General features: G+C 40.6%; 1 protein-coding gene across 1 annotated transcript; it reads left to right on the top strand.

Moving 5' to 3' along the window:
• Positions 1 to 1,001: 1,001 nt before the first annotated feature.
• On the top strand, positions 1,002 to 25,357 carry ZNF354C (zinc finger protein 354C). The gene is made up of 4 exons (XM_012451517.3): positions 1,002 to 1,043; positions 15,851 to 15,977; positions 16,490 to 16,585; positions 18,345 to 25,357. The coding sequence occupies exons 1-4, from the start codon at positions 1,017 to 1,019 to the stop codon at positions 19,757 to 19,759; spliced, it is 1,665 nt and encodes a 554-aa protein (XP_012306940.3). The 5' UTR covers positions 1,002 to 1,016; the 3' UTR covers positions 19,760 to 25,357.
• The last annotated feature ends 860 nt before the right edge of the window (positions 25,358 to 26,217 follow it).

Raw genomic sequence — 26,217 nt, 5'->3', positions numbered from 1 at the left:
AATGTGAAGATTAAAAATGCTACTTGGAAAGCACTCAACGCTTCCTAGGAAGAGGCGCGCGTCGCCGAGTAACCGAGGCCTTGCATGGCAGCTTCTCCTGGGCCGGCCAGGGCGTCCGCTGGTTGTCTCCGTGCCACGGGGCACCCTGAGGAGTCGCTGTAGACGCAGGCCTGGAGGCGCTGACACTTCCCTGGCTGCCCCAGGCAGCCTCTTCCCTTGCTCTCCGTGGGGCAGGCAGGGTTCCCACCCCTCTCCCTCGGGGTGTGTGTCGGGAAGCGATGGCTGTTTCCGGCTGTGGATGCTATTAGAGGCGGCACCCGTGGAATGTTATTTAGGAGGGTCAGCAACACGCTGGCATGTGTCTTGGGTGGGAACAGTGTGTTAATCCTGTTACCTCGGGTAGAGTGTGGTAAGGCCCGACGGAGATCTAGTAAGAGGCTGGGAAAGCTTAGTGGTTGGATTATGGTCACAGTTTCTTGGGGAGAACACAGCACTCCACGGAAGAGCCACTCTGGGCAAGCAGCGGAGCCTGTCACGAGGGCGGGGATGCGGGGAGGCCTCTTTATCGTAGCTTCCACAGGGAGTAAAAAGCGAGGCAGCGCAGGCAGGCTTAGGGTCAGCTAGCGAGGCTGGAAAGGGGCGCCCTCAGGAAACCCGATATTCATGGCAACTGTTAGGGCCTCCCGTTTAAAGCTGGCTAAGGACTCCAGACATCCTTGGGAGAGTCACAGTTTGCTGAGAGGTAGCTGAGAGGCCCTAAGGTGAATGTTAAAGCATCGATGTACAGAAATAGAAGTATGGTTAATACAGAGAAGGGATAGAGGTTCGCAAGTTGCCCTAGTAAACACTCTTCTTGGTTTGTATCATTAAGTGGGGTGGCCTGATGGACATTATGAGCGATTGTAACTTCCTCTCCAAGCCTACTGACGCCAGAATTCCTCATGACGCCTTTTCCTCCGCAGACCCACCTTGTCCACACTCTGCTCTCCCTGGACAGGAAGACTGAGGAGGAAGGGATGGCTGTGGATCTGCTGCCCGCTCAGGTGAGAGTGATGAAGTTTGTCTTTCTCATCAGTTGGCTTCTGGATTCAGAGATGGCAGGCATGTTTCCAGACTTTGTCCAGGTACTTTTCTGTCCAACTAAAACAATAAAGAATCTGGAACCTCAAAAGTTTTTCCCAGCGTCGGGCTTAGCATGGGGCTGCTGAGGAATGCGCCTCTTCTATCCCCAGACGACTCTTAATTCACCCTACTGACTTTGCGATCAATATTGGAGGCGGCTCTGAACATATACTTCCTGCTGCAGTACGTGCTTGGTGGGGAGAATGGGGTATGAAGCAGTCTTTGACTTCACAGAGGATATAGTCACACTGGGGGCAAAGATGGGAAGGCCCAGAAGACACCCTCCACAAGCATTACTGACTCCTGTGTACAGGATACTGTGCAGCACCCGGGGGGTAGAAAGAGGAAAGCTGTCATTTTCACCTTTGGGGAGTTCGTGGTATTGATCTTAGGAAACGTGATTAAATGTTCAGGGGAAATAGCCCAGAAGTGGGGCATCCTGAGTTGATACTGGATGCCAAGACTGATATTGGTGGTTAGAGAAAACTAAGGGCATTCCAGAAGAAGTTCAGTGTGGCTTGGGCCTTGAGGCCCAGCGCTGGGGAGGACGCAGGCCTGGGCCTTTTCCTTCTAGCGCAGCCAGGATGTTAAGCTGCCCAGTGTCCCTCTCAGCTGTCTAATTGATGCCTCTATTTCCTTCTCTGATTCTTTTCTTTTTTCTCTGCTAGTTTAGCCTCCTTACCTGGGCTCTTTTTTGTTGATCTTTCTCCATTTGAGATGCGTTTTCATTACTTTAACCCTCAGCTTTCTAAATACCTTCCCCAAATCTGTCCTCAGGCCTGACCTTTTTCCCGGCATTTCCGTCTGTCATTCCCTCATGGAAGTCCCATCTTTCCATCAACACTAGCTCCTTTTCCTGGTCCCCTCCCTTCTGTGCATTTTCTTTTCTGCCATACCCCAAAGCCTGTTCTTCATTGACTGCTTTTCCAAAAAGTAGTGGTAGCCTGTAGGCTAGAAATGTGGACTCTGGAACTGGGGATGTGGCCCTGAGCAAGTTATTTTATCTCTCTGTACCCATTTCCTCAATTTCAATGGGGTTAATAAGATACATCCCTCATTGAATTGATGTGAGCATTAATAGCAGTAGTAGCTGGGCACAGCGGCTCACCCCTGTAATCCCAGCACTTCGGGAGGCCAGAAGGATTGCCTGAGCCCAGAAGTTTGAGACCAACCTAAGCAGCATAGTGCCGGCTTGTCTCCACAAACAATTAAAAATAAAATAGCTGGGTGAGACAGCACCTGTAGTCGCAGATACTAAGAAGGCTGAGGTAGGAGGATCACTTGAGCCCAGGAATTCGAGGCTGCAGTGAGCTATGATATGATTGTGCCACTGTGCTCCAACCTGGGCAACAGAGTGTGAGACCTTGTCTCAAAAAAAAAATAAATAAAAAACCCAAACAGCATATTTACTCTGTGCCGGGTCTATGTATTACTATGTATAAAAATATCTATTCCTTTTATATAGTAAGTCATTTAATCCTTACAAGAGGACTGTTACTATCTGAATTTTACAGATGAGGAAGCTGACGCACAGAGAAGCAAGTCACTTGATCAAGGTCACACAGCTGGCTTTTGATCCCAACAAGACAGTCTATACTGTTAGCATCATGCTCTGAAAAAGTACATTTAAAGTACTGAGAGCAGTGCATGGTACATGCGAAGACTTCCATAAATCCCAGCTGTTGCTATGGATCAGTATCAGTAACAGCAGCAGCAGCATTATTTCAGGACCTGCCAGATTTGGTGTGCTTTGCCTCACTGGGCTAGGCTGATTCTTTAATTAAGCAGATGGATGTTTCAGGAAACCAAGACGTAAAGACCAGCAAAATTCAGTGCACAGGAATATCCAGCTATTACCTGGGCTATCCCCTGCCCAAAGTAGTGTCCTTCACTCTCTGAGCTCTCCCACACCCACAAGCTGGAGAGATTTACTGCATTTTAGCCAAGGGCAGAGTTAGGTTTGTTTGCACCTGAGAGCCAGTTTTGTTTTGTGTTGGAAGGGGGATAGCTAATTCGATATCTAACCCTTTTGTGGGTTTTTGTTGTTGTTGCTTTTTTCAGAGACAGAGCTTTGCTTTGTCGCCCAGGCTGGAGGGCAGTGGTGAGATACTGGCTCACTGCAGGCTCGAAGGAATGCTTGGGCTCCTGCGATCCTCCCGCCTTGGCTTCCCAAAGTGCTGGGATTACAGGTGCGAGCAACTGCACCTGGCCAATATCTAACCCCTTTAAGTTTCCTGGGGACCCAGAGTGTTCCAATCCCAGGTCTCATTACCCCATTTAAGTCAGTGCAATGGTAATATCCAATATCACATTCCGCCCTCATTAAGGGTGCTAAGTGACAATTTTCTGTCTATCTGTTAGGAAAACAGCAAACAAGCATATTTTTTAGAAGAAAATTGGTTCTTTGCCATGTTACATATTTCCATGTAATAAATAATTTATTGTCTGGGGAAAAGGCACATGGAATTTGATATTGATTGCTTAATAGTCATAATTTGTTAATTACATATTTTTCTGCAGTAAATAAGTACTTTTTTGATATTGTCAGTAGTTTTAAAAAGAATAATCTTAATTTTTTGGTAACAATTTTAGATGAAAGAATCATTACGCAATTAGCATACCTTTTATGCAGCTTCCCCTGTTACTCATATCCTACGTTTGCATGGTAGATTTGTTACAATTAACGAGCCACCATTGATATATTATTATTAACTGAAGTCTATACTTTATTCACACTTCTTTAGTTTTTAACCTGCTCTCCTTTTTCTGTGCCGGGACCCCACCCAGGATTCCACATTATGTTCGGTTTCATGTCGTCTTAGGCTCCTGTGGTTTGGTGCTTTCTCAGACTTTCCTTGTATGTCATGATCACAATAGTTTTGAGGAGTACTGGTTAGGTGTTTTGTGTTTTTTTTCCAATGGAGTTTTACTCTGTTGCCCAGGCTGGAGTGCAGTGATGCGATATCAGTTCACTGCAAACTCCGCCTCCTGGGTTCAAGCAATTCTCCTACCTCGGCCTCAGAGTAGCTGTGATTACAGATGTGCCACCACATCCTGCTAATTTTTGTATTTTTGATAGAGATGAGTTTCACTATGTTGGCCAGGCTGGTCTCGAGCTCCTGGCTTCAAGTGATCCACCTGCCTTGGTTTCCCAAAGTGCTGGGATTACAGGCGTGAGCCATCACACCCGGCCCTGGTTAGGTATTCTGTAGAATGCCCCTCCATTGTGATTTGTTTGATGTTTTTTATTTTATACCCCATTATTAGACTGGGGTTTGGGTTTGGGGAGGAAGGTCACAGAGATGAAGTGTCAGTCACATGCATCACACTACGATTGCATACTAATAACATGACTTATCTCTGCTGCTGTTCACCTTCATCACCTGACTGTCAAGTTTCTCCACTATACAGTTACTTTTTCTTCTGCCTTCCCACACTGTATTCCTTGGAAAAAAGACACTATGTGTAGTCCACACTTACGACGTGGCAAGATAGGCACCACTCCTAGAGGCGAAGCATTGACATACGTTATTTGGAAATCTGTGTGGAGGATTGTGGCTTCTCTCTGTCGGGGACCAGCCCAGACACAACCTAGGAAGTAATGAAGGTCGGCGGAGACAAAGAAATTAAGAGACAGGAGTGAGAGCGCATAAAGATAGGCTCCCAGGGGGCCGACACAAGCAGGAGGGTAGGAAGGCCCCGAGCACTGGAGACCCACACTACTTATTGAGTGTTTAAAGAAAGAAGCCTGTGCTCAGGGATGTGGGGGTGAAAAAGAAGCAAAGCATCAAGCAGACGATCTATACCTGTGGCAGTTTGGCATTTCCTTTGAAGGTGTAGCATGTTCCACTTTAGATACAATCAGTAAACAGATAGGGAAAAGGCTGCAGCTAGAGCCAGCAAGTGTGGCCACATTCTGGTGCTTCAGAGAGGTCTTCCTTGCTTTGAGCACAGAGCATGGTCTTCGATGCACTCCCGTCCTGTGCCAGATAAGCAGGTCGTGCGTCTGTTCTTTTCCCAGCATGCCTCCATTTATTTGTTTATTCAAACATTTATTTATATTCGTGTGGCAACCATGGGCCTGTCTGCTATCTCTACATGTCAATTATGCTTTAAAAAACTTTTTTTTTAGTGGTTATCCTGTAGTTTTCAATATAAATTTACAACTAATGGAAGTCCACCTTCGAATAACATTATACTGCATTATGGTCAGTGCAGGTGTCTTATAGCAGAATATTCCCTTCCTCCCCCACTTCCTTATGGCATTGCTGCCATTCATTTCACTCATCCATATGCTAGCATCACCCAATACACTGTTACTATTAGAAATTTAAGCAAACAGTTATCTTTTAAATCAAGAGTAAGAAAAACAAAAGATGTTATTTTATCATCATTTGTTCCTTCGCAGTCTTCCCTCCTGTCTTTATGTAGATTCAAGTTTCTGACTTATGTTACTTTCCTTCCCCATGAAGAACTTCTTGTATTATTACTTGCAAGGCAGGACTGCTGGTAATGAGTTCCCTCGGTTTTTGTTTGTCTGAGAAAGCTTTATTTCTCATCCTTTTTGAAGGATAATGTCTCTGGATATTGAATTCTACATTGGTGATGTTTTTTCCCTCAACACTTTAAATATTTTGTTTCACTCTCTTCTTGTTTACATGTTGCTAATGAGAAAATCCACCGTAATTCTTATCCTTGTGTAAGGTAAGATTTTTCCCCGTCTTCTTTCAAGATTTTCTCTTGGATTTTGGTGTTCTGCAGTTTTAATATGATATGCCTAGTGTAGATATTTTGGTAGTTATCCTGCTTAGCCTTCTCTGACCTTTCTGGATTTGAGGTTTGATGTCTGCTACTAATTTTGGAAAACTCTCAGCCATTATTACTTTGGGTATTCACTCTGCTCTAGTCTCTCTTCTCCTTATGGCATTCCAATTACATTGTAATTTTAAACGATCAAGTAGAATTGTGTTTTTAACATGGAAGTATATACATGCTATATAGTAAGAAAATTAGGACTCTGAAACAACAGTAATCATTTGTCATTTCTCACAGTTTCCCTGGGTTAGGAATGCAGACCGTGCAGGAGAAACAGCTTACCATACAAAGTCTGGTGTCTCAGCTGAAGATCTGAGACTGGGGGCTAGAATCACTGGAAGCCTCAGTTGTTCACATGTCCGGTAGTCGATGCTTGCTCTTGGCTCATTGCTGAGATCATAGATAGGGCTGTCGGATGAAACATCTACCCATAATCTCTCCATGTGTCTTGGGCTTACAACATGGTGACTAGGCTCCAAAAATGAGCATCCAGTGAGCCAGGTGAAAGGTGTATTATTTTACTACCTTTTCTTGGAAGTTACATGCATCATTTCCACTGAATTCCACTGGATAGCTTCAAAGGAAGGAAACACAGAACTCACTTCGTGGTGGGAGATATGTCAGTGTCACATTATACAAAGAGCATGTGAGATGGGAGAGAAATTGGTGTAGTCATCTTGGGAAAGTATAATCTTCCACATCTGTCAGAATTAAAAATATGCATAGCCTGTAATCCCAGCACTTTGGGAGGCCAAGGCAAGCAGATTACCCTGAGATCTGGAGTTTGAGACCAGCCTGGCCAACATGGTGAAACTTCATTTCTACTAAAAATACAAAAATTAGCTGGCTATGGTGGCATGCACCTGTAATCCCAGCTACTTAGGAGGTTGAGGCAGGAGAATCACTTGAACCCGGGAGATGGAGGTTGCAGTAAGCTGAGATCATGCCACTGCACTCCAGCCTGGGTGACAGAGCAATACTCCATCTCAAAAAATAAAACATAATTTAAAAAAATGCATAGACTTTGATCCAATACTTCAGTGTCTAGCAGTTTATCTTATAAACGTAAGTGTACCCAGAGATATCTATATGAGATTGGTCATTGTGCATTGTGACAGCAAAAAACAGAAACCATCTAAATAATACTAAATAAAGGCAAAACCATTCGGGACATAGGCGTAGGCAAGGACTCTGTGACCAAAACACCAAAAGCATTGGCAACAAAAGCCAAAATAGACAAATGGGACCTAATCAAACTCCACAGCTTCTGCACGGCAAAAGAAACAGTCATTAGAGTGAATCGGCAACCAACAGAATGGGAAAAAATTTTTGCAGCTTACCCATCTGACAAAGGGCTGATATCCAGAATTTACAAAGAACTAAAACAGATTTACAAGAAAAAAAACAAACAAGCCTATTCAAAAGTGGGTGAAGGATATGAACAGATACTTTACAAAAGAAGACATACATGAGGCCAACAAACATATGAAAAAATGCTCATCATCACTGGTCATTAGAGAAATGCAAATCAAAACTACATTGAGATACCACCTCACGCCAGTTAGAATGGCGATCATTAAAAAATCTGGAGACAACAGATGCTGGAGAGGATGTGGAGAAATAGGAACACTTTTACACTGTTGGTGGGAGTGTAAATTAGTTCAACCATTGTGGAAGACAGTGTGGCGATTCCTCAAGGACCTAGAAATAGAAATGCCATTTGACCCAGCAATCCCATTACTGGGTATATATCCAAAGGATTATAAATCGTTCTACTATAAGGACACATGCACACAAATGTTCATTGCAGCACAGTTTTCAATAACAAAGACCTGGAACCAACCCAAATGCCCATCGATGATAGACTGGACAGGGGAAATGTGGCACATATACACCATGGAATATTACGCAGTCATCAAAAACGATGAGTTCGCGTCCTTTGTGGGGACATGGATGAAGCTGGAAACCATCATCCTCAGCAAACTGACACAAGAACAGAAAATCAAACACCACATGTTCTCACTCATAGGCGGGTGTTGAATAATGAGAACACATGGACACAGGGAGGGGAGCACTATACACTGGGGTCTGTTGGGGCAACTAGGGGAGGGACAGCGGGGGGTGGGTAGTTGGGGAGAGATAGCATGGGGAGAAATGCCAGATATAGGTGAAGGGGAGGAAGGCAGCAAATCACACTGCCACGTATGCACCTATACAACGATCTTGCATGTTCTTCACATATACCCCAAAACCTAAAATGCAATAAAAAAAATTAAAAAAAAACTACTAAATAAGGAAAATGGTGAAAATAGTAAATGGTATTTATACAGTGGAATATATCATTCAGTAATCAAAAAGAATGAGGTTTGGCTGGGCGCTGTGGCTCATGCCTATAATCCCAGCATTTTGGGAGGCCAAGGCAGGCGGATCACAAGGTCAGGAGATTGAGACCATCCTGGCTAACACGGTGAAATCCTGTCTCTACTAAAAATATTTTTAAAAAATTAGCCGGGCATGGTGGTATGCACCTGTAGTCCCAGGTACTTGGGAGGCTGAGGCAGGAGAATTGCTTAAACCCAGGAGGCAGAGGTTGCAATGAGCCAAATTCATGCCAGTGCACTCCAGCCTGGGCGATGGAGCAAGACTCCATCTCAGAAAAAAAAAAAAGAAAAAAAAAGAAAGAAAGAAAGAAGGAAGGAAGGAAGAATCGCTTAAGGCCAGTAGTTTAAGACCAGCCTGGGCAACATAGCAAGACCCTGGCTCTACAGAAAAACAAAGAGAATTATCTGGGTGTAGTGGTACACATCTTTAGTCCCAGCTGTTTGGGAGGCTGAGGTGGAAGATCACTTGAGCCCAGGAGTTCAAGGCTGTAGTGAGCTATGATTTATTTCACTACTGCACTCCAGCCTAGGTGACAGAGTGAGACCCTGTCTCTTAAAAAAAAAAAATTCATATGTGGATGTGATAAAGATCCATTAAATGCGAGTAAAGCAGGATTGAGAATTTTTCCATTAAAAAAGGATACATGTATAAAGTACTGCTGGTTACCTGTGGAATGAGACTGCCGATTGGAGCTGGGGGGGTTACGTAACTTTGCACTGCATGTTCTTTTGTATTCTTTCTATTCTTTTTCATGTGTCTGTTTTCATGTTGTTTTAGAAATAGTCAAAAGAACACATGTATGTGTAATTGGATATACATTCTGGAATATATTTCTAAAAATGGAACAAAAGTTGTCTTGAGTAATTTAGTCTGATTTACCTTGTTTTGTTTTCAGTTTAAACATTTTTCCTGAAGTGTTTGTGTTTAATTTGCATTTATTCTTAAAAAACAAATGAAATTTTTAAAGAAAAAGAATGCTTTTTTTTTTTTTTTCGCTGGAAGTGTTCTAAGGCCTAGGGGAATGGGATTAGCAGTAGACAGAAGACGGGTTTGCTGTGAGCACCCTGCTTACAGCAACAGGGAGCCGTATTAGCGTGCCAAGGCACCATAACAGAATACTAGAGACGAGATGGCTTCAACAATGGAAATGTGTTTTCTTGCAGTTCTGGTGGCCAGAAGTCCAAGATGAAGGTGTGGGCAAGTCTGGCTTCTCCTGAGGCTTCCTTGGCTGGTAGATGGCCGCCTTCTTGCTGCTTCCTGCCACGTGTTCTCTCCAGTGCATGACCATGTCTGTGTCCTGATCTCCTCTACTTATAAGCACATGCCCTGTTAGATTAGGGCCCAACCTAAAGACCTCGTTTTAACTTAATTACCTCTTTAAGGATCTTGTTTCCAAATACTGTTACATTCTGAGGTATAGGGGTGTAAGCTGAAAATAAAATTAGAAGACCCCCTGCAACCATCCAAATGGACTTCCTCCTTGGCCAGGGCCCTTGAAATTTCACCTGAAAGACTGGTTCAGGCTGTGACAGGAAGTAGGGGTTGGACATGCCTCATTATACCCCTCCACCATTAATATCAATACAAACCTCAAGTCTGATAAGAAACATTTTACCTATTATTCTCTCTAAAGCCTGCTACTTTGAGACTTCATCTGCCTGACAAAACCTAGGTCTCCACGACCCCTTGTCATGACCCAGACATTCCTTTCTACCGATGATAACTCTTTCAACCAATTGCCAATCAGAATATGTTTACAAAAAAATACAAAAATTAGCAGGGTATGGTGGCATGCACCTATAATCTCAGCTACTCAGGAGACTGAGGCAGGAGAATCACTTGAACTGAGAAGGCAGAGGTTGCAGTGAACTGAGATTGTGTCACTGCACTTCAGCCTAGGGAACAGAGTGAGACTCTGTCTCAAAAAAAAAAAAAAAAAAAAAAAAAATCACCAGATACTTATGTATATATTGAGGTATACTTACTTTCCTAGCTTTAATTATAGATAAAGTATAGGCTTGTGACCCAAGCTTGACCTACTTCAGTCAGGAGCTAGAGATACGAGGAGAGGGCTGCAGACTGATACCAGCCCCTGGCCTATTAGGAACCTGGCTGCACAGCAGGAAGTGAACAGCAGGTGAGCGAGCATTACCACCTGAGCTCCGCCTCCTGTGAGATCGACAGCAGCATTAGATTCAATAGGAGCGTGAATCTTATTGTGAACTGTGCATGTGAGGGACCTAGTTTGTGCGCTACTTATGAGAATCGAATGCCTGGTGATCTGAGATGGAATAGTTTCATCCCGAGACCATTCCCCCAATCCTGCTGTCTGTGGAAAAAATTGTCTTCCACGAAAACTGTCCCTGGTGCCAAAAAGGTTGGGGACCTCTGATGTAGCATGTACTCTGGTAATTTGTGGCAACATCAGTAACATTGAGTTTGTGGAGGAAGGAGAAGCAGCAGAGCAAAAGCAGTGGCTCTCCCGTGCTGGTGAGGCTGTACCATCTCCTTTTCCATGACAACAGTATTCTCACAAGTCTGGTTGCCTAGTGTGATCCTGGCTGTGGTCCAGAATGTTGCTGCCCTAGTTTCTGTTCATTTTCCAAGCCTAGTTCTGTGATTATCAGTTTTCCTGGAGCTACCTGGTCCCTTGTGTAAATGAGCCAAAGTCAGTTTATTGCTAGAAACCTAAGAAACCACATTTCTTATAAACTTCTTATAAAGCCACCTGCCACAACCTAGATTCTCATCTTGCATTTTTAAAATACAGCTTAGACAACGAATGTTTGTAAGCGAGAAGATGATAAGCATTTTGAGTGGAGCTATCTTTCATTATGCAGTACTTTCTTGTCCATTTCCAGATGATTAGCAGCCTTGATCTCACTTTTTAAATGCCAGCAGGACCCCCTGAGTCACTGTGAGAAATGAAACACCCTCACACATTTCTACTCACTCTGGGGAGGTAGGGCAGATACCACACACCCATGAGAACAACTGGATGAGATGATTGATGAGATGTCTGTGAGGTCTGTAGTTCTAGGAGTCTGTCATTTTATTATTTCTTAATATTTATTGAGCTTTGCTAGGCTCACTGAGTTTTTAAAATATATTTTCAAGAAAATACATGTGCTTCCAGCCTCTGGTAATAGAGAAATAGCTCCTTACAGACTAATTCATCTGTGGATTACTACTACACTCTGGGTAAAATATAAGAAACCTGAAGGTACTAGAGAGAAATCAGAAGCAGACAGATACTGGACACCTGTGTATATTTGAAAGAAGGAATTGTCACCAGCTAAACTTTCCGGTTTTTACAGCTTTTTGCCTGGGAGTAGGCCACAGTCAGCACCAACAGAATGATCAAAACTTGGTCACAAACCTGCAGTCTTACTGGTCTGAAGAATCACAAGATAGAGTTTGAGGCAAACTTAGCAATTGGAACGTGAGAGGAGGAATTTTGGAAAGGAGAGAGGCAGAGAAGGGGAGCCCCAAGTTGTGTGCACAACCTCTGCCTAAATCTCTAGTTGACCCCTGAACCATACATGCACAGGACAGACTCAAAGTAGCCCAAATAAGAATTGAACAGAGATATTCAATGCTGCCCACTAGAGAGGTGGGTGTCCGAGTTTGGAATTTAAGTCCCACTAAATTGACTACCTGCTTAAAAAAATCAGTACTCTTCAAAGGAACCTAACAAAATCCAGAGTTTCTACATTGTATACTATACGACTTCCAGGATGAGGTAGGCATATGTAGAACTGGGAAAGTGCAACCGAAATTCAAGACCAATAAATAGAGACCATGACTCAGATGACCCAGATGTTGGGATTCACAGATAAAGATTTTAAAATGGCTATTATAACTGTGCTCAAGGGCTTAGTGGAAAGTATACATGTAAAGAATGAAACAATACAAAATGCAAGCAGAGAAATAGAGACTGTGAAGAAAAGTAATTCTAGACTATGAAATTTTAGAACTGAAAAATAAAATACCTGAAATTGTAAAATAAAAAAATCACCGTATAGGCTTAATTTTTGGAAATGAACATAAGGAGAGGTCAGTGACACTTGAAGATAGATTGATAGAAATTACCCTATCTGAAAAACAGAGAAAAAAGAGCCTCAGTTACCAACTGAATGATATTAAAAGGTCTAATATACATGAAATTAGAGTTCTAGAAGGAGAGGGGACAGAGACTGGGGCAAAATATATTAAAAGGAAATAATGGCCTAAAGTTTCTCAAATTTGGTAAAAAACATAAATTTACAATTATAACATTTGACGACTCTCAAGCAGGACAAATACAAAGGAAGTCATAGCTGTGCACACCATTGACCAGTGGCATGCAGTAGAAATACAGTGTGAACCAAGAATGCAAGCCACATTTTCCACCAGCCACATTAAAAAACTAAACAGAAGCAAATAAATTAACTTTAATAATGTGTTTTATTTGGCCCAGTATTTCCAAATATTGTTTCCACAGGTAATCAATATAAAATTGTTATTGAGATAACTTTCATATATGTTTGCGTATGTATGTATATGTTGTGTGTGTGTGTATATACTTTTAAGTAAATCATCTGGTATGTATTTTATACAGATAACATATTTCAATTCAGAAAAGCCACATTACACGTATTCAGTAGCCACATGTAGCTAACTGGTCTCTACCATATTGGGAAAAGTCAGAGAAATCACAAAAACCAAAGATTTGAAAACAGGCAGAAAAAAAATCATATTACATGCAGAGAATCAATCTTTGAATGACCAATGGCTTCTCATCAGAAACAATGAAGACCAGGAAGCAATAGAATGATATTTTACATGCTGAAAGAGAAAAAAAATTCAACCCGGAATTCTACATCCAATGAAAATACTCTTCAGGAATGAAGATGAAATAACGGCATTTTCAAGTAAAATAAAATTAAGCTAATTCATTGCCAGCAGGCCTGCACTACAGGATATGCTAAAGGAAGTTACACAAGTTAAGGGAAAAATATACCAGATGGGAACTCTGATTTTAGGAAGAATGAAGAGCATTAGAAATGGTAGCTATCTGGATAAATATAAAATAATTTTTTCCCTCTCGATTTATTTAAAATGCAGCTGCTTAAAGCAAAATAATACTATTGTATTATAGCAGAGGGTTTACAACGTAGGTAGCTATAGTGCAAATAACTGTGAAGATAGAATTTATTTACATCTGGTGATGTAAACATAACATAAAAGTTTTGTGTGCATCATACATACATACATATCTGGACTGGGAAAGCTCTCTCTTTTTCTCTGGAAAAGCTCTATTTTTATCTCTGGGGATTCTTGGATTTTTTTTTTTTTTGTTGTTGTTGTTTGTTTTTTGAGACAGAGTCTCCCTCTGTTGCCCAGGCTGGAGTGAACTGGTGTGATATTGGCTCACTGCAGCTTCCCTGGGTACAAACAATTCTCATGCCTCAGCCTCCTGAGTAGCTGGGACTACAGGCGCATGCAACCACGCCTGGCTAATCTTGTATTTTTAGTAGAGATGGGGTTTCACCATGTTGCCAAGGCTGGTCTTGAACTCCTGAGCTCAGGCAGTCCACCCAGCTTGGGTTCCCAAAGTGCTAGGGTTATAGGTGTGAGCCACTGAACCTGGCTATCAGCTTGTGTGGGTTTTTGTTGTTATTGTTGTTTGTTTGTTTGTTTGTTTGTTTTTTGAGACTGAGTATCCCACTGTCACCTAGGCTGGAGTGCAGTGGTGTGATCTTGGCTCACTGCAACCTCTGCCTTCCGGGTTCAAGCAATTCTCCTGCTTCAGCCTCCCGAGTAGCTGGGATTACAGGTACCCACCACAACACCCAGCTAATTTTTGTACCTTTTTTTTTTTTTTTTTTTTTTTAAGTAGAGATGGGGTTTCACTGTGGTGGCCAGGCAGGTCTCGAACTCTTTACCTCAGGTGATCCCCCTGCCTCCGCCTCCCAAAGTGCTGGGATTATAAGTGTGAGCCACTGCACCCTGCCTGGCTTGTGTATTGTTAAGATCCCAATGCCACTGGCTTCTCCCTTAAGCTTCCTTACTGATGGCTTGCAACTGGCCTAAATGATTTGACAGGGCTTGCTTGATTACATAGAAGACCCCTGCTAAGAGTTCCTCCTTTGAGCTCTCCCACACCAAGATTCTTCACACAGATCCAGAGATGTAATGTGGTCTGTGCAAATAAAGGGAGACTGCACATGGAGTATCTCTTGGCTTTCCAGTGCCTCCCTGGACTCTCTTTCTCTTGCTGTGCTGTATCCTTTGCCTTTAAATGTAAATCTTAACATGAATATGCTCAGCAAAATTTGCTTAAGTACTGTCAACTGTATGAACTGGGAAAAATCTTTGTAACAACTGTAGCATAAAGAAGGGTGGTGGTGATACTTGCAGGGTTCTTGTATTCAATGTGAAATGATATATTAGCTCTAAATAGATGATGAGTAACCAAAACTATTATAATTATTAGAGTAACCACTAAAAATGCAAAGAGGTCTAACTAAAAAGTCAACATATAAGTTAAAAAGGAATTTAAGAAAATTCAAAGCAAAGGAAGACACGCACATACATACAGACAATCTCCCTAACTGTAAAACACTGCAAGCCTGATGGTAGGGTATAAAGTAATAAGTGAAAGATTGCTTTTCTGCCCCTCTCCACAAATATCAAAGAATAATGAGGGTGACAGCTTGTATTCTTCCAGAGTTTTGTATGCATCATACATATGTATATACAGATGTAGAATTTTCAACAAATATAGATCATTTTGTGGCTGGCTTTTTCATATGAATCAACAATATGTCAAGGTCACATTCCAATGTCACACAGATCTACCTAATTCTATTAAAGGCTGCATAAGGTTTAGTGGAATACGCGTACTGTAATCTGCTTATCCATTTCCTTATTGATAGATATGTAGGTTGTCTTGAGTTGTTCACCTTGTATTTCTTTCTTGCTGCTGCTGTAACAAATTACCACAAACTCAGCATCTTAAAACAATGTAAATTTATTCTTTTACAGTTCTGGAAGTTAGAAGTCTGAAATCAGTTTTCCTGGCTTGGGGTCAGGCTGTCAACAGGGCTGGTTCCTTCTAGAGGCTCTCAGGGGAAAATCTGTTTCCTTGCCCTTTTCACCTTCCAGTGTTTCCCTGTAGCCCTTGGCTTGTGGTTCCTTCATCCATCTTCCAAGCATAGCACTCCAATCTTTGCTTCTGTCATCACATTGCCTTCTCTTGAGAAAGATCCCAGGCTGGTATTTAAATTCCTTGTTGGCAGGGACTTTGCCTTATTTCCCCTACTCCCACTGCATGTGGCATGTGTCATTGTTCCCAATGAGTACTTAATAAATACTTATTTAAATAGTTAATGGGTGGTTCCAAAAATTACATAAATGGTTGATGTGAAATACTTAGAATCCTGAGATTTTCTGAATTGCTTGCTGTACATCCCACTGTCACTTTCTTACTGCGTCTTCCATTGAAGAAGATGGTCCTGGATGAACAGGAATGGGTTTGCCATTACAGGAGTCCATGACATTCAGGGATGTGGCTGTGTTCTTCAGCCAGGATGAGTGGTTGCACCTGGACTCTGCCCAGAGAGCCTTGTACCGGGAGGTGATGTTGGAGAACTACAGCACTCTGGTCTCACTGGGTAAGAATTACTGCCTATAATGAAGAATCTGTTATAGGAACACCTCACAGGTCTATCTTTGGGATTCCGAGCCTGTAATTTTTTTTTTTTTTTTTTTTTTTACCATATTGAGCCCCTGGGAAAGATTGAATTGCTGTAGAGTTGAAACTGTACATTTTTGTTGTGATGCCCTTATTGCTATTTGTTTCTCCTTCCTCTGCTGTCCCTCACATTCCACCACCAATCAAAGTCTCCTCCTTGGAGTAGGCCAATGACTAGATCCCACTTTAGATTCTGAGAAACACTTAGGAACCCCCCATCTTAGAGGCATTCATTGCCAGGGCCCTATAATGATTCTGAACTGAGACCCTCCTCACCCACTGGCAGCTCCCGTACCCCTGAGAACTGCTTGTGCTGCCTTCTCTGCCTCTCAGGGCTTTCTTTGCTGTGTAAGTTCAGAGTGAGTGGTCAGTGAGTTCTTGGATTGCTCTTCATGCTATTTGTTCAGACTTTGTTTCCTTCCTCATGAGCAGGGATTCCATTTTCAATGCCAAAGGTGATTCATCAGTTGCAACAAGGACAAGATCCCTGCATGGTGGAAGGAGAAGTCCCTTCTGATATCTGTCTAGGTAAGTGAGAGGCTGGGAAATGGGCACAAGAGAGTCTATATAGATGAGCAGGTCACAAAGAGGCAGTTCTTGGGAAAATCTTGGAAATACGGAGCCATACTGAATGATCAGGGTTAGTTGTATTTTATTTGTGTTGTATAGGTTAAAGTACACACAATTACCTAATTGTAATTATCTAATGTTAACCTGTTTTCTATCACGGATTGATGAAAGGAAATCAGGTTTTAACAGAGAATAGTTCACTGAGAATCAAAGCTGAGCTTGGGGCTTGGGCATATGTCAGGACTTTAAGACACATTGACTTCAAATCTCCTGCAGATTTTCATTATTCTCAAGAGATTCCTACAAAGAGAGTGCAGTTTTTTGGTTGCAGCTTATTAGATGAAATGAATATGTCTCTGTTTGTGATAAAATAAAAAGGGGAAAATAAAAAGAAAGGTAATATAGGTCGGGTGCAATGGCTCATGCCTATAATCCCAGCACTTTGGGAGGCTGAGGTGGGCGGATCACGGGGTCAGGAGATTGAGATCATCCTGGCCAACATGGTGAAACACCATCTCTACTAAAAATACAAGAATTAGCTGAGTATGGTGGTGCATGCCTGTAGTCCCAGCTACTTGGGAGGATGAGGCAGGAGAATCACTTGAACCAGTGAGGTAGAGGTTGCAGTGAACTGAGATCACACCATTGCACTTTAGCCTGGCTACAGAGCAAGGCTCCACTGCAAAAAAAAAAAAAAAAAAGGTAATATGAAACAAATGGTATTCTTCCAATCACCAGGGATTAGATTGTTGCACATGGGTGATTCACTCCATATTTTCCTCTTTTCTATAATGAGCATCCTAAACTTAAATCACATATAATCATCACAGTCATGCTGCAGGGCTGTTGTAATTTTCAAAACCTGAATGTCCCCCGACTCCTTTTTTTTTTTTTTTTTTTGAGATGAGTCTCTGTCACCCAGGCTGGAGTGCAGTGGTGTGATCACAGTTCACTGCACTCTCTGCCTCCCAGGCTCAAGTGATCCTTCTACCTCAGCCTCCTGAGTAGCTGGGACCACAGGTATGTGCCACCATGCCTAGCTAATATTTTGTATTTTTTGTAGAGATGGGATTTTGCCATGTTGTCCAGGCTGGTTGCAAACTCCTGCGCTCAAGTGATCTGCCTGCTTCAGCCTCCCAAAGTGCTGGGATTACAGGTGTGAGCCACCGCACCCAGCCTGTCCTCTTTTTTAACAGACTGTTTCCCCCTTTGCAGACTGTGATATAAATATTTAAAAAATTATTGGGTATAGAGTTTCAGAGAGAGCATGGGGAGAAAATATAATGAAAGGGACATGTGAGTAAGAAGGAGGCAGTAGACAAGCTGTCTGCTTCATTGCCTGGTGTATGCCCAGTGGAAAATGATGATAGAATGGAGTATCCCATGGTATTCAACTTGGGCTTACCATCTGACATTTTTCTGTATCCTCATATCTTCTACTCAGCCTGTTCTTCTGTGTCTAACTTTACTACACCCTGGGTGGAATCTCTTCATTTTCATTGTTAATTTGTCCAGTGTATCCTCCCATGCCACTCCTTAACCTATTTGCCCCTCTTTCCTGTATCCCATCCTGTTCTTCCCAAGATTCAAGTCAGCATTTGAGATCTGATTATATCACTTTTCTTGTATATATACTGTTACCAGTTTTATTGTCCCACTGACACATCAGTTTGTTTCTTCCAGCAGAGGAGGCATTAATTCTTCTGATGCATTTTAGGTTTCAAGACTTGGCCTGAAACAGAAGCATTGCCTCATCGGCAGGATATCTTTATAGAAGAAACATTGCAGGGAGTGATGAAGAAAGAATTCATTAAGTATGGTCACTGGGACGTTAACTTTGAAGAAGCTGTGGAATTTGAGAGCAGGATAGAAGAGGAGCAAGAAAAGAAACCTCTTAGGCAAATGATAGTCTCGCATGAGAAAACCATCAGTGAAGATGGAAGCCATACAAGTCTTGAATTGGAGAAAAACTTATATATAAACACAGCTCTCGTTACACAACAGAGTGTTCCTGTAGAAAGGATAACCAATATGTATTATACATTTGGGAAAGATTTTAAACAGAATATTGATTTCATGAAATGCTTCCAAATTCACCCAGGAGGAAAACCTCACATCTGTAATGAATGTGGGAAGAGCTTCAAGCAGAATCTTCATCTTATTGAGCACCGGAGAATTCATACAGGTGAGAAACCCTACAAATGTAATGAGTGTGAAAAAGCCTTCAGCCACAGATCATCCCTTCTTTCTCATCAGAGAATTCATACTGGAGAGAAACCTTACAAGTGTAATGAATGTGAGAAAGCATTTAGCAACAGTTCCACCCTTATTAAACACCTGAGAGTGCATACTGGGGAGAAACCGTATCGTTGCAGAGAATGTGGTAAAGCCTTTAGCCAGTGTTCGACCCTCACTGTACATCAGAGAATTCATACTGGAGAGAAACTCTATAAATGTGGTGAATGTGAGAAGGCTTTCAACTGTAGAGCAAAACTTCACAGGCATCAAAGAATCCATACAGGCGAGAAACCCTACAAATGTAGCGATTGTGGGAAAGGGTATAGCCAGGTTACGTCTCTAGCCGAACATCAGAGATTTCATTCTGGAGAACAACTGTATAAATGCCTGGAATGTGGGAGAACCTTCACACGGATTGCAACCCTTATTGAACACGAGCGAATTCACACTGGACAAAAACCTTATCAATGCAATGAATGTGAGAAAGCCTTCAACCAGTATTCGTCCTTTAATGAACATCGAAAGATTCATACTGGGGAAAAACTTTATACATGTGAGGAATGTGGGAAAGCCTTTGGTTGCAAATCTAACCTTTATAGGCATCAGAGAATTCATACCGGAGAGAAACCGTATCAGTGTAATCAGTGTGGAAAGGCCTTCAGCCAGTATTCATTTTTAACTGAACATGAGAGGATCCATACTGGAGAGAAACTCTATAAGTGTATGGAATGTGGGAAAGCCTACAGTTACAGATCAAACCTTTGTAGACACAAAAAAGTTCACACTAAAGAGAAACTCTATAAATGGAAGGAATATGGGAAACCTTCCATCTGCAGCTCCTCACTTACTCAGTATCAGAGATTTCTTAGAGGAGATAAGGCCTATGAGGCTTAGTTCATCTCAAATAACCCAAGACTTCTCATTGGGGAATAAGGAGAATAATAAGTAGGGTACAAACTCCTAATAGATTTAAGTCTTTTTTACTTCTGAAGGAAATATCTTAGTTGCCACTAAGTAATGGTAAAATTGATTAGTGAAATTATGAAAAGCACTGACTTGTTAAGTTTTAAAAGAACCATATTGTGGTTTATGGCCATGCTTGCCAGTTTTGGTAGGGTTAAAAAAAAAAAGAAAAAGAAAGAACCACAAATTCTAAGGTTTCTAAAATCCTATAAATAATTTTTTAATTCATAGAAAAAATGTAAAAGGCCTAACTTTTAAAAAAATCATGAAAAATAGTTGAATATACATATTATTTATCTCATAAGACCATGTGAAATTTCTTTTAAAAACAGTCACTGAGTTATTAATAATGTGAATAAGTGCACGGCCTTTTTTAAAGTAGTGGGCCAACATAGGAAGCGCTCCTTTTCATAAAGAGAAGCTAAACATAAAAAGGAAGTTCTTTAAATTTAACTCTTTATGCGGAAATAATAACGCTGTTTTTATGAGCTCTCCCACCAGCAACTTATATGTGTAAACAAACATATATACACGTGTGTGTGTGTGTGTGTGTGTGTGTGTAGATACACATACACATGCAGCTTTGGGAAACATTTTTTCAAAAGTCCTTTATTATTAAAAAATGTAGTTTTATTAATTTAGAATTTAGTTCTTAGAATTTTGCCCAAAGGTGGACTCCGTGTCTTTTACTTTCTTCTGTTATTTCTTAGTTTGATGTGGTTTTATGTGACTGAACAGAGTGTATTACAGTCCCGTAGACGGTGCCGTCACTGAAGCAGTTGAAAGACTGTCACGCACATACTTTGTTATCTGTTGCAGAAGGTGTGTATTTGGCAGAATCTCAGGCTACGTGTCTGGTAGCTCATTAGAGCCAGGGGAGATTTTCGTTTAATTATAACCTTTCATTGTACTAATGAAGAATTTGAACTTAATGAACAGAGTCAAGACTAGAATCTAGGTATTCGGTTCTGGTGTTTTGAGATAATTATAGGCTCATTTTCAACCTGAGGTTCCAAGAGAACTGTTTGTTTTATAGCCTGGTTAGACATAGTTGCAGTAATTTAAAGTTATTATTTTATCTTTAAGGGTTTCCTCTCACCTTAATCTTAATAATTGACTCACAACTATATTCTTTGTTCTTATGAGTCCCTAATTGTGCTTGCTTTTATTATAATTGTACTTAAATCCTTAAAGCTAGCCGAGCTACAGATAGTATGTTTTTGGAGGCTTCACCTATAAGGTTGCCTTCTTATTACACATATTTTAGGAATTATTTTGTGTAAAGTTATATATGAAGAATTTATTATTAAGCATTCTTTTCATCATTTTAAATGTTTGATTCCCCTCCAGGCCTTTTTCCTTCAATTTTATATTTGACTTTCATTCAATTAACAGTTGGTATCATTAAAAAAAAAAAAGATTCTAATACAATTAGCTAGATCTTCTGAGAAAGATACAGAATTAAACTCAAGCATTCAGTATAGTATATTTCTTAATTGACAAAGCTTATCAGAAAGTAATTGTTTTACGTATTTAAATACATTACAAAGAAAATGAGGTGTTTAAACAGACCTCAATATTCAACATTGTACCCAGTAGTGGTGAGCTTGCTTAGTATACAAAGTTTGGTTTCTAAGTGCCATTCCCCACTAAAAGGAACCAGGGTTCCTTGGAGAAATAGCTGATTCCATGTTTGGAGCAGGGGAAGTGGGTGGTGTGACTAAAATTTTTTTATTAAGAAAATAAAAAGCAAGATAGTATTTGAAGACTAATGGGGTAATGTCAGAAGGGGATGGGTGCCAACTGGCCAAATATAGGACAACTTTAAAATAAAAAAGAATAATCACTGATACTGCTAATAATACTAAGAAGGAAAAGAAGTTCATAATGATGAAAATAGAGAAAAAAACTTTATAAAATTATTTGAAGTATGTCTTCTTTTAAATGTACACAGAATGATAGATTTGAAAAAAATTACCATTTTACAACCCTTAATGTAATTAAATCTGACAAAAATGTGTGGTAAAACCCATTAGGTGAAAAAAGTTTTAAGGAACTTGGTTTAAAAAGTTTCAGAAGATCACAGATACCTATTGCAAAAGAATTGCCTTTACAGTGACATTTGGCTGTCAAACTGCATTTCACTCCTTCTGGAATAAGCCAACATTATGTGGCTCCTGATGGGATTCAGTATGAAGCATATGTGAGCATCCTCGATGTACTGCCAAAAATGTTTACCCCAAATTTGATTAAATCTCTTATCTAGACTTATCTTCCTGTTTAAAGAAATAGAAGGAATAGAGGAACAAGCTAGATGGCACAGTATGGAAACAGACAGTCCGGAGTTGGTACATAACGACTGGTCGAAACTTTTCAAAGAGCAAATGTAATAAAACAAAAAGTGGTCTCTTCTAAATTAAGACAAGAGACATAACCAAATGGAAAGTGTGATCCTTTAGTAGCTTCTGATTCATAAACAACAAAAACAAGCTATAAATGACATGTGGGGGGATATTTGGGGAAATACGAAGATGGAATGGGTATTAGAAAATGTGGTATGTTTGATTTTTCTAGAAGTGATAATTGAGTTATATAGGATAATGTTCTAATTCTTAGGAGATGCATGCAGAAGTTTTTTTAGGTTTGAAAAGTCTCGATGTCTGCAGCATATTTTCAAATAAATATGTACAAAATTAGTCAGCTGTTTTTTTGTGGTGGATGTAGAGATGTTCATTGGTCATTTAAAAAAATTTTCTATATGTGTAAATTTTTAATAAAAATGCAAAAATTGATTGGATAAAGTAATGAATATTAATCTTTCAATCAGAATTCTCCATTTATATTCTTAGGAAGTTCCTGTTTGAGAGTTTATCTTCCAGGGATGTAATCAATGGAAAGAAAGTAACTTTGGGTGGTACTGGCTCCACTTTAAATGGAATGAGCCTGCCCCGCTTTATCTTTCATACTAAATGTAACTAATGCATGGAGCAGCTGTCTGGGAACCCTCAGAAGTAATGGTAACACGCTATAATTTGAAACAAGGTCATTGTGGCACTCCTGGGCATTCTTGTGGTGAGGACCTTGATGGCTGAGCAGGCATCTACACCTCAGAGTTAGGAACCCTTCACTCTGGTTAGAGGATCTGTGGGCCAAAAAGGGTTAGGAGAATCCCCATGGCTTTTCTTCCCTCACTATCTTCCTGCTACTTGGACCTGGAGGTGATGTATCCATGAGGTGTATTAGCAGAGAGGAGAACCTAAACCCTTGGGTTTCTAACTTGAAGGCCAGGAAGAGGAAGTGGCTCCTGAGATCTGGAAGGCATCAAGGTGGTGAATGATAAGAAAGCTCAAGAAAGTGATCTCATACAGTTCTATATATGTGTAGGTCTGACCTGATAATTGTTCAAATCTGACATTGGGCATATAAGACAGATCCAAATAGCACTGAAAATACTTAGAAAACTGGACTGACATTAGAACCACAGTCCACAGGAGATGGATTGGAACTGGTGACCAAGACCAACCAGTTAAATTGACTGCTGGAAAAAATACCCCAACATTTTCCAGAAGAATTAAATACCCAGAGGCTCATAATATTCAAAACGTCCAAGATGCAATGCAGAATCACATGAAATACATGAATCAGGAAATTTTCAACAACAGACAGTAACCCCAAGATGACACATGTTGGAATTATGAGAAAGACTTTAAAGTAGATATTATAAAAATGTTTCAGAAAGTGTGACCATTCCAGAAATGGATGGAAATGTCAATTGTTTCAGCAGGAAAATAATAATTTGACTCATTTCTGATAGAATATGATAGAAGTGAGGCCATGCCACTTAAAAGATTGGGTTATGAACAGACTGTGGCTTCTGCATAGGCATGCGCTCTCTTGAATTACGTGACCTTTGGGAAGCCAGTTGCCATATTGTGAGGACACTTAGCCTATGGAGAGTTCCATGTAGTACGTAACTGAAGCTCATGGCCAACAGCCAGCAAGAAACTGTGGCCTTTGAGCTACCATGTGAGTGAGCTTAGAAGCAGATCCTTCACCTGAGCCTTCAAATAAGACTGCAGCCACGGCCAGCTACTTGCCCATAACCTCATGTGAGACGCTGAGCCAGAAAGACCTAGCTAAACCACTCACTTCTGGCTTCTTAACCCCCAGAAACTCGGAGTTAGTAAGTGTTTTAACCAGTAGGTTTTAGGGCAATTTATTATGCAGCAATAGATAACTAATACAGAACTTGCTACTTAGAGGTGAGTTGCCATAATGAAAACCCAAAATACGGGAGTGGATTTGGAACTTGGCAGTGGGTGTTAAGTAGGCATGTGCTGGTAAAAACCTAAAGTGCTTTGAAGAAACTACTTGTAGAAGCATCATAGTCTTTGACAAGGCTGTAGATGAGGACTTTTAGAAAAGTAAGGTAAGTGTTACTGGAAAACTGGAGGAAGGAAGAACTCAGGTAGTGGCAGACTGAAAGTAAAACATGTGCCTAATATGATCTCACTAGAGAGATTTCCTGGCAGATTGTTGAAGGTGCCATCTGGCTTCTCGATTATAGTAGAATACGAGGAGAGATTAAAAAACTACAGGAAAGACCCTTAAACAAAAAGGATCCGGGGCTTGATGGTTTTGGAGATAGTCTCATCAAGACAACAGGATATGCTAAAATTAAGAAATTACTTCTGAGCAAAGATCAAATTTAGAGAATTCCCTGGAAAACACCCTCCAATGATGAAGCTCATTATAATATTTAATAAAAATTAATAAGAGTTGACAAGGATGTGGAAAAATTGGAACCCTCACACACTGATGGTGGGATTATAAAATGGTGCTGCCTCTTTGGAACACAGACTGGAGTTTACTTCAAAGATTAAATATAGTGTAATCATGCGACTTAGCAATTCCACTCCTAAATTTATACCCAAGAGAGTGAAAACATTTATGTGTACACACGAATGTTCACAGCAGCATTATTCATAATAGAAAGTGGAGACAACTCAGTGTTCATCAACTGATGGATGGATAGGTGAAATGTGGCATATTTGTATAATGAAACATGGTCAATAAGAAGAAAACACTGAATAAATAAATGCTACAACATGGGTCAACCTTGAAAACATGCTGCGTGAAGGAGCCAGTAACAAAGGACCACATATTGTATGGTTCCATTTATATGTGATTTTCAGAATAAGCACATCTGTAGAAACAAAGTAGGTTATCGATCTCCAAGGGCTTTAGAGAACTGGAGGAAATGTGGGCCGACGGCTAATGGATGTGGAGTTTCTTTTTGGAATGATAAAAATGTTCTAAAATCATGCTAATTATTCCACAACTCTGAATATACTACAAGGCTTTATATGGGTGAATTGCATGGTATGTGGATTTATATAAAGATTGTACACTTTATATGGGTGAATTGCATGGTATGTGAGTTCTATCTCAATGAAGTTTGTTGTAAACAGCCTATTGCAAATGCTTATCTGTTAATGCCAATCTGTAATAAAAATTGTATGTGTTTCATCTTTGGAAATGTTCTTTTACCCTGACAGGCATTGTCTAATGCTGGTATCTGTCCATCAGCATATTATTCCATTGGGCATATTCGTGGCTTGGAAGTCATTTACAGAATTTCATCAGATTCTTTGGGTGTCTGCCTTTCAGCACAGTGTTACACTGCGGACTAATCACAAGGGTTGGGTGGACGCTCCTCAGTGGTACTGTTAAGTGAATTTTGAAATATGTATATTTCTTCTGCATTTGCATCTTTTGCATTTGCATTATGATCTAAAAAATGCTGTTGGAACTGGAGTTTGTGCTCAGAATCCATATGTGTGGAAAATATTTGTGAGAATGAAGATATCACTTCTTATTTTAAACTTGGACAGCATGTGAAATATGTAAAGCATTTTCACATTACTTGTGATTCAAGTATTAGTTGTCATTGAAATGACTTTGCAGCAGAATAAGCTTTGCATATAAGCTCTGATTTGCCTTGAAATGTTAGGTTGAATTCATTAAGAAACATAAACTTTGCAGTAAAAGCTAGTTTAATAATAGTGGCTGAACAAAGTTCTTATTCAGAAAAATTTCACGCCCAGCCCTGAGCTTAAAAAATTGTAGTGAAACTTTATTACTGCTAAGTCATCAAACTGCTGTGTGACAGAGCTACTCAGGATGTTTGGCTTCTATTTCTGGGGAAAAAAAATCACAGAGCTGATGACAGTTAAGTCCATAAGAGCAAATGAAGTTCACTTTTGACATTACTTGTTCAAATAAGACAGACTTACATATCTCCTCCTGATGAATACCACAGGTTTTAAACACCTTAAATTTGTGCAAGCTTGGTAAACTTGTCTAACCAAGCCTCGGTAAAAGCTCTG

Source organism: Aotus nancymaae, unplaced genomic scaffold, assembly GCF_030222135.1.
Source record: "Aotus nancymaae isolate 86718 unplaced genomic scaffold, 86718_ANA_hifiasm-v0.15.2.pri h1tg000015l_1, whole genome shotgun sequence".
Lineage (NCBI taxonomy): Eukaryota > Metazoa > Chordata > Mammalia > Primates > Aotidae > Aotus > Aotus nancymaae.
The sequence above is the reverse complement of the archived record's forward strand: the minus strand, read 5'-3'. Positions and strand labels throughout refer to the sequence as shown.

Bases quoted from the DNA above. Each gene is read 5' to 3' on its own strand.
- ZNF354C (XM_012451517.3), top strand. From the start codon at position 1,017: ATGGCTGTGGATCTGCTGCCCGCTCAG. The intron at 1,044-15,850 runs GTGAGAGTGATG...TTGCCATTACAG, and splicing joins TGGATCTGCTGCCCGCTCAG to GAGTCCATGACATTCAGGGA. The intron at 16,586-18,344 runs GTAAGTGAGAGG...GATGCATTTTAG, and splicing joins CCCTTCTGATATCTGTCTAG to GTTTCAAGACTTGGCCTGAA.